At 50.3% G+C, this 12549-nt stretch overlaps 1 protein-coding gene across 1 annotated transcript in view; it reads left to right on the top strand.

Annotated features, from left to right (window-relative positions):
- MMP24 (matrix metallopeptidase 24) overlaps positions 1–12264 on the top strand; it is a 46049-nt gene extending 33785 nt beyond the window's left edge. The window contains exons 6-9 of the mRNA XM_086622843.1: positions 7479–7693; positions 9053–9191; positions 10362–10628; positions 11927–12264. Coding sequence (XP_086478969.1) covers positions 7479–7693; positions 9053–9191; positions 10362–10628; positions 11927–12264 — 959 coding nt within the window. The remainder of the gene's footprint in view (positions 1–7478; positions 7694–9052; positions 9192–10361; positions 10629–11926) is intronic.
- The last annotated feature ends 285 nt before the right edge of the window (positions 12265–12549 follow it).

Here is a 12549-nt window from a genome sequence, read left to right as displayed (position 1 = left end):
GTGCATCAAGCAGAGGTTTCGCAACCTCCCTCACCTTTTCCCAGTGGTGGCCCACAGAGCAATCTCAGCTGCTTGTAACCTGTGTTTATGTGTGAGATGGCTTGTGAGGAAACAGCAGAAAGACCTGATGCAAAGTGCTCCGTGTGGTGACACTGCGTTGTGAGTGGGACCATCAGAGCAAGCTTTGCTGTCGTGCAGAGCCTGGAAACGTTAGGCATAGGGCTGTTTTCTGATAATGTCCTCTTGAAACGGGAAGAGAATAGAGTAACTTCCAAGACCTTATGTATAGAAGCTGCAAGATCTGGGACTTTTGGAGCCATGCCCCATGGTGCTGTGCTTATTGGAGGGCAGGGGAAGGAAAATGGGTGGCAATAAGAAAGCTGGAGAGATCTGCGCTGGTGTCACATCTCTGGCATGTTGCAGAGATACCAGACTCCCTCGCTATGTTGCACCCCTTCATTTACACCTTTCCTCCTGTCCAGAAACTCTGTTGGACCCAGCAGGAAATACCAGGCTCCACCTTTGGTGCCTCCACTGAGTCTCACCTGCTGTGTGCTGGGTGTCCATTCCCATTCCTCCGAAAAACAGGCAGGGAGTAACTGCCTGGTTCCTGGTGCTGTCCTGGGGGTCCCCCTGACACCTGGAGGGCTCTGCCAGGGCACAGGGACTCACCCGTGCCCACATCGGCCCCGGAGCTGCACACAGGGAGTGTAAGAGGGGGGAGTTGATCACGCCGATCAGGTGCCCACTGACGAAGGGGGAGTTGAGGGGGAGCCCACCTCTCTTGGGAGGTTTCTCAGCTGATGGAGTAATCTTTCTCAGCTTTTTTATGTTATGGCTGAGCATGAAATACTTCTCTCATCCTACAGATCTTTCTGAGTATAAAAAAAAATGTTCTGTTTTGCCGTGGAGCAGATGTCAGGCTTCTTAAAGTTTTTCCAGAGGGGAACAGGGTTGGAAGCACCACAGCTGCAGCATCCTGCAGAGCCCCAAACTCATCATTTGCCTGCCTAAGCCTGGGAACTTTGGACCCAGTTTTCTTGCACCCGAAGCAGAGAACCCAACCGCGAGGTGAATCGCCTCGTTGCAGAGCCCAGGAGACCGTTCCCTTTGGCGTAGGGCAAGGATTTCAGCCAGGGACGCTTGTCTCCCAGGTGAACGCTGTCACCTGGGTGGAAGTTGGTCATTCAGAGGAGAACTTCTAGGTGAGAAGGGCTCAAGAAACCCTTCCTGCCACCCAGTGATGATCACGAGGGCCTCGACTGCCCAACCGCTGGGTGTGCTGTGGGTGCTGGGACTTGTTCCGCAGACCGTAGTGCACTGTGGCAGATACCCAAACTAACTGAAATAGCTAATTCACTTCACTGGTGAATCTGAGCCCAGAAGTGCAAAGTCGCCTGTGGACAGGTTTACCAAACCAGCAAGGGAAATGAGTCCTTCTTGAGCTCTGAGCTGTTGTGGATGTGTCTCTCGTCCCTGAGATGGCTTGTTGGCAGCTAGCTCGTTTAGTAGGAACTGGGACCTCTCTCCACTGCCCTGGAGGCTGCCCAGCAGCCAGGTGGGTTTCTCTCACTCTCCCTGGCTCGTTTGGATCGTACATTTTGATTCAAAACTGAGGAGCCTTTCCTGGGTACCTGGACAGCCGGTACAGCCTGCAGAAACACACAGGCAGCTCAGCTTTGTACAACCAAAACACCCCTGTGTGTTATTCGAAAGCGTAACTGCCTGCCTGTAGCCTGGGAGATGCTAGTTTTATTCTTGGAGTGAGTATTAAGAAGATAAAGACAGGCCTTTGTTTGCAGGCGGGTTGTTATCCCCCCTGATCTGAGACAAAGGGTGTCCTCTGCACTGGCCGGCTCGGAGAGCTGCTGGGACGGGTGCCGAGCCACGCGAGGTGCCGAGCCTCCGGGCAGGTGTTGTGTGGTTGAGGGAACACTCTGTCAATAGCCAGGAGGACAGTACGATTATATTTTGTCCTCAACTATCGACACAGTGGCTCCTAAATGCCTCCTCTCTCTGTGTTATCTTCACAGGTCACCTTGGTATTCAGATGGTCTGCGACAGAGGAAGCATGAAGGGAGGAGGCTAAGTGCCAGTGGCGGAAGTCACACTCTGAAGGTGATCTGCTGTGACCCAAAAGCTTTCTGACATTCTTTGCTTTGGTTGTGATAGAGAGGAAGAAAGTCTTCTTCTCCACACAGTGTCTGTAAAGTCCCGGCGAGCTGTTTCCCTCCAGAACGTAGAGTTTCCAGCTCCAGGAGGTTTCTTACCTGCTTCCCGTGCGGAAGTGCCTGCAGGTTCAGCCCCGAGGGTGGGTTCGGTGCCAGCGCTGGGGTCACACACAGTGACGAGGTGGCCGGGTTCAGGCCCCGTTGTAGATCCATGCAATAGCCTCTCTCACCGAATTTTTCTCTCAATGAGATTTACTCTGACTGGTTCTCGGAAGTTGCTTGGAAACGTAGCGGTAGAGGCTGTGATGTGCGTGCGATGCCGCCTGGTTAGTTACACCAGCGGTGGGTGTAACTGGTTCCTGTAACAAATACCGAGGTGCCAGCATCTCTTAGGTAACTCTGTTCACACAGTCATCTCTGCTGCTGACAAACCTGTTCTCTCCTGCCTTTAGCCATCCGTTTGGGACGCAGGTTACTGTGATGAGATTCTGGAAATAGTAACAACTGGCAAACTATATCGGGTCTGTTCATTCTGCTTTCATGCCAGGTTGTGCTCTCAAGTGGCTTAGGTCTTACAAGATAGCATCTTTCTCCAGCAGTGGACAGGCTGTGCTTCTGCTTTTCATCCCCTTAACTGTAGACCCAATTCTGCCTGCCCTGCACTTGGACCCGAGGATTTTCATGTTGTCTGTGTGCTCCTCTGCTCTTTGCATGTGCAGAGCTGTAGGGTCACCTTCCACCTTTAGCTATAAGTCCACCCCCACTCAGTGACAAAGCGAAGGCAGCAATTAAAACTAAAAATGCAATCTGTATAACCTCAAGAGGGGACAAGACTTCAATCAGGATAAATTAGAAGGCCCAGAATGCGTAAAAAAAGAAGAGGAGTGAAAGATAGCAAGGAAAAATCCATGGCTGGCAGGGAAAGACAGTAAGAGGACTATTTTAAGTGAAATGACAAAGTCTGCATCCAAGCAAGTTGCAGCACCACCTGCGGAACGCGTGGGCAGCCTCGCCAGTGCCGGCTACCTCCTTCAGAGCAGTCTGCCGGCACTGGTTTGGCCGTCGCAAGCAGTGGGCGCGTGCGGTGGCCCAGCTCCCGTCGTTGGTCCTGGCTTGTGATCTCTTTCCGCTGCTCCAGCAAATGTTTTGGTTGATCTCTGGTTCACCTGACTCGTTGCTGACTTGCACCGCCCTGACCGCCGTGTGTACGACCGCTTCTGCCGTGCAAGTTTGCCGCTTTCCGTTTCGGTGGCCTCTTAGAGCTGATTAAAACCTTTACATCGGTCCCCTGGGCTGCAGGTGCTGGTTTAACTTTCCTCTTCTCTACAGGAGACTGTGGCAGGCTCTGGGTGAACGTGAGGGACTGGAACACGACCGCTGCCCTGCAGCAGGGGCAGGTGTTCGAGAGGTCCCCACCTGCGAAGCGAGAGTGGCTCTATAATAACGCCAATCATGCAGGAGATGCCAAATTTCCAGCCTATGACTGCAGTACTGTAGTCCTTATTCTGCACTTTGCTATCAGATTCTGTGTCCTTGTGACCCATCAGACACATCCATCATAATTTCCTTTAGATATTACTCCTGTCTCACCCTTTTTTCCTTTAAAAGAGAGGGGGAGGAAATTAATTGCATGTCCTCAGCTTACTACTCATGGTCATTTCTTAAAACTCTCTTCTTGCTCTCTCCTCTCAAAGTGAGGAGGTTTTGACTTGCTATTTCTGGAAATCCAGAACTGCTGTTGATTTGAGTATCTCTATCCATTTGCTGTGTCTGAGCAGCAGCAGCAGAACTGCCCTGACTTGGCAGTCACTCCCTTTCGCACTCTGTGTCTTTCCAGTGAGCAGTTGGAATACGTAACACGCAGTGACTCCTTGGGTCCCTCCCAGCCCGTGCCCGCTGGCAGCAGGTGTGCTAACACACAGTGACTCCTTGGGTCCCTCCCAGCCCGTGCCCGCTGGCAGCAGGTGTGCCTCTCTGCGTTGCGGAGTGTTTCCCATCGCACACGTGTAAAGGCACCTGTGCTCCTTGGAGTCCTCCTTGCAATCATGTTGGGAATTTGCTTCTCGCTGCCTCTCGCACCGCAGGGATCTATCCTGTGCAGGAAGTGGTGGTGGTCTTCTGCAAACTACCAAATAGCTCTCGGATGAGTTTGCTCCACATTATCAATTAACCTGACCACCAAAGAGGCTTTTCCCATCCGTATATGGCAACAGAGATCTCTCTCTGATTTGGTCAGTGCGCGGCAGCGTTAGCCTCTTGCCAACAGGAGGGAACGAACAACTACCCCTCTCGTGTGCTTCTGTAGCAGGATGCTACAGTCTCATTTAGGAAGGTGATCCTTGTGTCTGCCTGTTGGCAGGGGAGTCTGATCACGTAGGACATCCATTCGAGTCTTTTCAGCGTTATTTACAGAACACGTCCCCGCAGAGCCGTGCGGACGGCAGCAGGAGAGTGAAAGGATCACGTTGCTGTTTAATGAGGGACCTGCAGCGCGCAGTAAGTCGCTGCGGATTGTTTCCTTCCCTAGGCCCCGCTCCAGACTTACCTTTCCTTAATGCCAGCGTTTCCTGTCTGCACCAAGCATGTAGAGTGCTGGTTTTCAAACTTAATTTATTCAGCTGCTGTAACTGGCACCAAGTGCCATTTTTGGCAGCCAAAACAGGTTACCAGTTTCCTGCTGCCTTAATTCGCCAGAGCAGGAGCTGAACACTGTGCTCCCACGTCCCATCTAAACAGACCAGAACCCCGGCTTGCTTTGTGTGAGACCTGTCTGGGACCTCTTTCCCCATTCCCATCTCTTCCTCTGCAGCATATCCCACTGCACCAACTCAGTCCACCTCCATGAGCTTTCCAGCCGGAACCAGAGGTGCCAGCTAGCGTGCCGCTTGTGGGAGGAGATGGGTTTGCACAACCCGTGTGCTTCACACCACCAGCAGTGGCCTGTGGCTGCGTTAGCAAACAACGTCGTGGCTGCCAGCGAGAAGAACAGTGGCACATCTGTGGATACAGCAGTGTTTAGGGATGGTGTTAAGTAAATAGAGTGCTGAGGACACCTGCTCTGGCTGCATTTCAGGGAAGGGGGTGGTTATTGTGGATTGGCTTTAGCTGTGCCCTGCGATGCCTGTTTGCAGCCGCAGCATCCTAGATGTGCTCCAGAAGTGCATCTTCAAGTTTAGCTTTGTCCCAAAAGGATGCATTTCCTGAACTTCAGCGTGAATCAAAGCACAGAAATTGCAAACGGTGGAGCATCTCTCCACAAGCATGCTCCTGGGCTGAACTGAAGCACTAGTGTGGGTGCACCCATATTGCCTGGATAAGAAGGGGCCCTAACCCTGTTGCTCCTATGACAGGCAACGTCTGGAGACCTTTGCTACATGCCATTTGGGGAAAATTCACAGGTCACTAGCAGGAGCAGTAGCACAGTTTAGGAATTTTATTTAAAAGAACTTTACGATCTGCTAAGATACTGAACAGCTAAGGATGGAGGGGTTGAGAAATACACAGTCTCAGTAGAATATTTTTATCTGTTTCATGTAGACAGCTTCCCGAGAATAATTATCAAAAGAGAATCCTCATCTAAAGGATTTCTGTGAGCAATGTTTGTTATCTACTAGTAAAGTCCTGGAATAAAAGTAAATAAAAATAGTTACTAATAAAAAATTGCATCTAGCACAAAATATCACGTTATGAGGACACGTCACCTTGAAGAACCGTAATTTGAGCCATTTGAAAAGCTTTAGCAGAGAGCTGTAAGAGTAAGTCTCAAAATCTTAAAACTAAGAGACATTGCAGCAGTGACAGAAGGAACTGGTCTGTTTAGCTCATTAAGGAGAATTTAAAAAGCATCCTCATCAAGATCTGTAAATGATTAAATGTTGAGATGCTGGAGCTAAGAAAAAAAATACTGAATCTAAAGCTGCACAGACGCAGAAAATAAGACACAGACTGTTGTTAAGCACTCGTTCATTGTAGGAACCCTTTGAAAATGTAACATTTAAGAGCTACGTTGACGTGGGGACTTGGGCACCTCACCAGCGTTTTAGGCAGCATAGTCCTAAACGTTTATCTGCACAAGTCCTCTTCTGATGCCACGGGTGCGTGTCGTCCGTGGGTATCTAAACCCTCACTCGTGAACGCTGTCTCTGTGCTGGGGAAGGCAGTCACCGCGGCAGGGTAACGCGCAGCCGGTGAGGATGAGCCGTGTCCGGTGCAGGTGTTCGGTGACGGCAGCTGGTGTGACACACGCCCCCCCGTGCTGCTGAGCCCCTAAACCAGTGAGACCGAGAGAGCAACCGTGAGAGTCAGCCCGGTTCTGCCCGCTGGCAGAGGTTTGTCCTGCAGTCTCCCTACGTAGCCCCTTCAGAAGCACTGTTCAGAACGAGACCGAAACCATAATCCGTGCCAAAAACCCCAATCAAATCCCATTTCATAGAATCAGATACAAACCTTGCCAAAATCTCTTGCTTCTAGTAGCCTTCTGCTTGTTGCCATCCTAACCTGTGGCCTTCTCTGAGAAGCACAAGAAATCTATGACTCAGTTAGATTTGGCCCACATTTTGTCACCAACTGTTGATGAAATGGTCCCGTGGCGGAGTCGGTTTAAAGGCAGACCTCTGCTCCAGGTCTGAGTCACTTCTATTCCTGTAACTCTTCCCATTCCTGCAGCCTTGTCCGCTCTCAAAGCTGAGCTGGGTGAGGATCGAAGGGGAGAGCTGTGCTTGTGGGGGGCATCGTTGAATGAGAGCATGGTCCCTCATCACGGCTGTTCATCGGCGTTCCGTGGTGTCCTGAAAGCCAAGATGGGTGATTAAACTGCAATAAAGTAATTGCTTTCTAATTTCTAAATTCCCCTGCAGTTCCCCTTAGATTGTAGCATTGGTTTTCACACCTTAACTTCTTTCTGGTTTTGCTTGTTTTTTGTTTTTTTTCTTTTTCTGTTGGTGATAGTTTTGGGTTTTTTTAATAGGGTCTACTAAACATTTCTATTCAAGGGTTATTACCTTTCATTTCAGTTGGGAACGTGATTGGTGTGGCTCCTCCTTCCTTTTAGCTCCAGCCTCCTTGGGAAGACCTGCAAAAACATACTGGCTCTTCTTCAGTTCTTATCGTTCACCTGTTTTGGGACATCTTTCACGTGTGGATGCATCTCGTTCTGCTCCCCATTTCTAGGGAATGAGCTCTGTGTACGGAGTACGTAAATGCCTCGCAATGCTATTCAGCCAGCCTGTTGCCTTTTAAAACCCACGAGGGAAGCACCGAAAATCTAAACTTGTCCACTTTGCTAAACATCTTTCTTTTCACTTCTAGGTCCTCCTGTTGAGCCCCTGGAGCCAACCAGGCCTTTACCGACTCTTCCTGTTCGCAGAATTCACTCCACTTCGGAAAGAAAACACGAGAGACAGCCAAGACCTCCTAGTCCTCCTCTGGGTGATAGGCCGTCTCCTCCTGGCACGAAACCGAACATCTGTGATGGCAACTTTAACACCGTGGCACTCTTTAGAGGAGAAATGTTTGTTTTTAAGGTATGAAGAATTCCTGCTTACCCATTAGTCTTTCTTTGGTTTTATTGCTGGAGAAGGTTAAGTGAGGTTTGAAACGTCTGTGAAAATAGCCCTGGTCTTCTGAGGCTGATGAATGAAGAATATTGGACGGAAATGTAGGCAGATTGGCTCTGTAATTGGAAGCAGTGCCTGATGGGATGCACAGAATGTCCAGGCAGCCTGTGCACCAAAATGTGAACTGGATGTGCTGGCAGAGAATTCAGACACTGTCCAGCTCAGCGAGGAGCCACCTATAAAGCCAGAAAGCAGTACCAGTACCTAACCAGGGATTAAGCCTGGTTGACTCCAGAGGTGTCATGCATGGAACCCTGGGCCTCAGGGAGCACTCAGCCTGCCTGAAGCTCTCGAGGAGTGTGAGTCAGCCTTGCTTGTGAACTACAGCCAGGGAGGAAGGAGGGGCTCTGCTCAGTACCCCACGTTAGAGTGCCTTGAATATGGAAATCCGTGGTCCCGTTCCCTGAATACCTGTAGCTTTCCCTCTGCCCGATGGGTGTGAATGTGGGGAGGGCTACATTGAAGGTCATTAAATGGACAAACTGCATCAGTTGGAGAAAATGCATGAACTGAAAATAGTTGAAGGTTGGGAAGTCCCTGGCACAGGTTGCCCAGAGAAGCTGTGGCTGCCCCATCCCTGGCAGTGTTCAAGGCCAGGTTGGATGGGGCTTTGGGCAACCTGGTGTAGCGGAACGTGTCCCTGCCCATGGAAGGGGGCGTGGAACTGGATGATCTTTGAGGTCCCTTCCAACCCAAACCATTCTGTGATTCTAAGTATCTGGGAGGAGTCTCACAGGCGCTGTCCTGCTCTTACTCATCCCTGAGCATCCACTACGGCTTTAACGAGTGATTTCATATCTAAGGGGATATTTAATGTCTCCTTTGTGCCGTTGGACGCTGTGAGCTTCACACAGTCAGCAGGTCACGTGAAGGCTGTATGGCTCTCCTGGGGTCCGACAGCTCCAGTTGTAGCAGGACAAGTGAGACACCTCAGTGACGAGGCACACAGAGAGGTCACTCGCAGATGAGTTCATGTAACTGTGGACTTGCTTCCCCCTGCTCCTTTTTCCTCTCCTTCTTTCCACCCTTTTTCACAGTACCAGCAATCAACTTCTCACCCTTTTGGCTGCCATCTTCCCCACGAAGTGGTTCCCTCACTGGAGACAGTGTTGGGCGGGGTTGGAGCTGTCATCTGAACCAGGACTTCTGTCTTTACTGGTTCCGGGGCGTAGGCAGGGATTAGGAATGTTTGATGCTGGACGCCCAGCTGGTTTGACTGCAAGATGATAAAAATACTCAGTCTGAAGACGCTTCTGGTTTTCTCAGGATCGCTGGTTCTGGCGTCTGCGCAACAACCGAGTGCAGGAGGGATATCCCATGCAAATTGAGCAGTTCTGGAAAGGCCTCCCCGCAAAGATCGATGCAGCCTATGAGCGATCTGATGGAAAATTCGTTTTCTTCAAAGGTACAGTAGCTTTCAGTACAAGCCCACCACACCTGCCTCCCTTCACACTCTGCTTTTATGGCATGAAGGTGGTGCAAACAGGCACCCTGCATCCTGGTCCTTCCCTAAGGGGACACTTCAAGCAGCCACTAATCCTTAAGATACAGTTTAGCGTGGGCTGGCCTTGCCAGGACAACTGCTGTATGAAGCTGATATTGATTACTTCTAATCTGAAAGAGGGGAGATTTCGATTAGATCTAAGGAAGAAATTCTTCCCTCTGAGGGTGCTGAGGCACTGGACCAGGTTGCCCAGAGAAGCTGTGGCTGCCCCATCCCTGAAGTGTTCAAGGCCAGGTTGGATGAGGCTTTGAGCAACCTGGTGTAGTGGAGGGTTTCCCTGCCCATGGCAGGGGGATTGGAACTAGATGATCTTTGAGGTCCCTTCCCAACCCAAACCATTCTGTGATTCTATGATTAGTTGAAGTTGGCTTCCATGGGATAACAAGAACTAACTCCTGTTTCCCAGGGTGTGTCAGCCTGCTGCCTGCCTCCTTGAACATGTTTTGGCAGGGCATTAGGGCTTCTCCAGGGACAGGGCACTCCCAAACCACAGTTCTGGCTCCTAAAGAGACAAAATGACCAACCCTTTGCTGGGGCCCACATTAGCTCCTTGCACTATGACAGTGTCTGAACAGGATCCTGTAACTTGAGAGCAAGGAAGAGTGGCTGGAAAGCATCGGCATGCTCCTGTACAAAAACACAGCACCTGGTCCTCTCAGTTTATGTCTGCAGCTTCAGTCCCGCAGCTCAATAAACTGTGTTAGAACTTGAGAAGGCTCAGAGAAAGGCAACAGAAAAGTATGGGCTGAGCTCCTGCAAGGACCTCCTCGGCCTCAAGGAGGGATGACAAAGACAGGGTGTGAGAGAAGTCTCTGGAATCGTGCCTGGCCTAGAGAAGGTAAATGGAAAGGGCTGTTTAATGTCTCTGCCAAAACGGGAGCTGAGGAGCAGCACGTGAAACCAGGAGGGTTCAGGTTCAAAATTAAGAGGAGGAGCAGCTTTTTCACATAATACAGTTAAGCCTGGACGTCCTCAGCACGCTGTGGTTCATTGTGGCCATTTTACATTTCAATTGCTTCAGCTACTAATTGTGCAAATCTGATTGTTGTTTGTGTCCCCATTCACCTCCAGGAGATAAATACTGGGTTTTTAAAGAAGTGACAGCAGAGCCAGGCTACCCGCACAGCCTGGTGGAGCTGGGGAGCTGTCTGCCCCGGGAAGGCATCGACACGGCTCTGCGTTGGGAGCCAGTGGGCAAAACCTACTTCTTCAAAGGCGACAGGTACTGGAGGTTCAACGAGGATAAGAGAGCAACGGACCCAGGATACCCAAAGCCCATCACGGTCTGGAGAGGAATCCCTCAGGCTCCACAGGGAGCTTTTATCAGCAAAGAGGGCTGTACGTATCTGCGGTCATTACACCCATTAGAGCCGTAACAGCTTGTCTACCTTGGGAGTTGGGTTGGTGGATGGGGGTGTTTCAAAAATTCCCTGAGACAGGAATCAGGTCTCTGAAGTCCTGAGGTCACAGCGGCACCTGCGAGCACCGGCACGTGCAGAGATCCTGAGATGTCAGGATCTGAGGAGCCTGGGATCCTTCCTGCCCCTCATCCCGACCCATGTACCTCCTCAACTGCTAAACCACCATCAGGCCAGCGCTGAGGGATGGGAAGGGGCCTTTTCCTGGTTTTGCTGCTTCAGCAGTCCCTACACAAGTTTTCCTGGGTCCTGATCATGAGGATGCCATAACTTAGAGTTTCCTCCTAGTTTCTTACCTGTACCTAGTTCAGTCCCTCAGCTACAGCCTCCACCCTGCTGGGTGTACTTTGAAGTTACCCATGCTCTGAGTAGGGGGTTGGACCTCCAGAGGCTCCTTCCAACACGTTTCTTTCTCTGATTTGAAGATTTCTTCCGCTTCTTCCAGTTGGGGAAAGAACTGACAGAAGGGGCTTGGGCCATTGAGGCTGTGTTTAGATTTGGGGCTGCGGTGGGAGATGAGGGCTGTAGGGCCGGGCTGGCCTGGAGGAGTGTGCCGAGAGCCAGCCAAGCTGCGACAGATGTGGGAAACCCCAAACTTTCACCACTGTTCCCTACTCTCTTTTTTTTCCTAATCACTTGAGAGTGATGAGCAAAGGAATCATCTGTGGAAATGAGGGGTATTTCAGCCAACACGTAGCGTAAACCATCAGCCTTTTATTAGCAGCAGGACAAGATTGCTCCTTAACAAAGGCCAAATCTTCTGGATTCTGTGGCCAAAAGGGCTCATCCAGCATCTGCTCCCTCAGGCTGGGTGAACAGAAACGTTAAGTATTCTCCCAAACACTGTTGCTCCCAGGCACACGCTGTCATTCTGCAGATGATATTAATTGCTTGGTAATGACGAGCAATTAAATAACTCACTGCAGAACATTAAAGTTAGTTGGGTTTTTTTTATTCACAGCTTGTCTTGGCCAAGGGGAACGGTGCTCTGTGGACAACACTGCACCCACAAGCCAGGGTTACGGCTTCTCTTTTAAAACCTGCCTCCTAAACCACCTTCAATTTCCAATGGGTTTGGGATGCCCGGGATGAAGGTGTTTTATCTGCCCAGGCAGTTACTGCCTCCAGCCTTTCAGGCTCTCTGCACATCCTCACACGGGCACAGCTTATCCCGTTGGAAACGGTGTGGTGAGAAATATTCTCTGTTTTGTCTCCTAGTTTACACCTACTTTTACAAAGGGAAGGAGTATTGGAAGTTCGATAACCAGCGGCTGAGCGTGGAGCCGGGCTACCCCAGGTCAATCCTCAAAGACTGGATGGGCTGTAACCAGAAGGATGTTGAACGAGGCAAAGACAGACGCCTGCCCCACGACGATGTGGATATTATGGTGACAATAAACGATGTGCCTAGCACTGTAAATGCAATCGCAGTCGTGATCCCTTGCATTTTGTCTCTGTGTATCCTTGTGTTGGTATACACGATCTTCCAGTTTAAAAACAAAGAGGTGCAGCAAAATGTTGTGTATTACAAAAGACCTGTCCAGGAATGGGTATGACACAGCCCGCTGCACGTTTCAACTCATTGATCTGATGAGGACTATGGACACAAAAAAAAAACAAGAAAAAAAAAAATGCATTCAAAAGCCTACCAAACAAAACTACTTCAGTGACCTACAAGTTCTGGACAGCCTGGGACTGAAAGAAGCAGGAAAACTGGAAAAAATACAGGCAGCCTTGCAGTGTGGAGCCTCTTTCCTTCTTACTGCCTCCGTCGCGTGTCAGTCTTGGTGTGCCATCCTCCACAGGCTCACTCTGCCAACATCAGAGTCTTCAAGACAGGT

This window comes from Tauraco erythrolophus, chromosome 18 (genome assembly GCF_009769465.1).
Source record: "Tauraco erythrolophus isolate bTauEry1 chromosome 18, bTauEry1.pri, whole genome shotgun sequence".
Lineage (NCBI taxonomy): Eukaryota > Metazoa > Chordata > Aves > Musophagiformes > Musophagidae > Tauraco > Tauraco erythrolophus.
The sequence above is the reverse complement of the archived record's forward strand: the minus strand, read 5'-3'. Positions and strand labels throughout refer to the sequence as shown.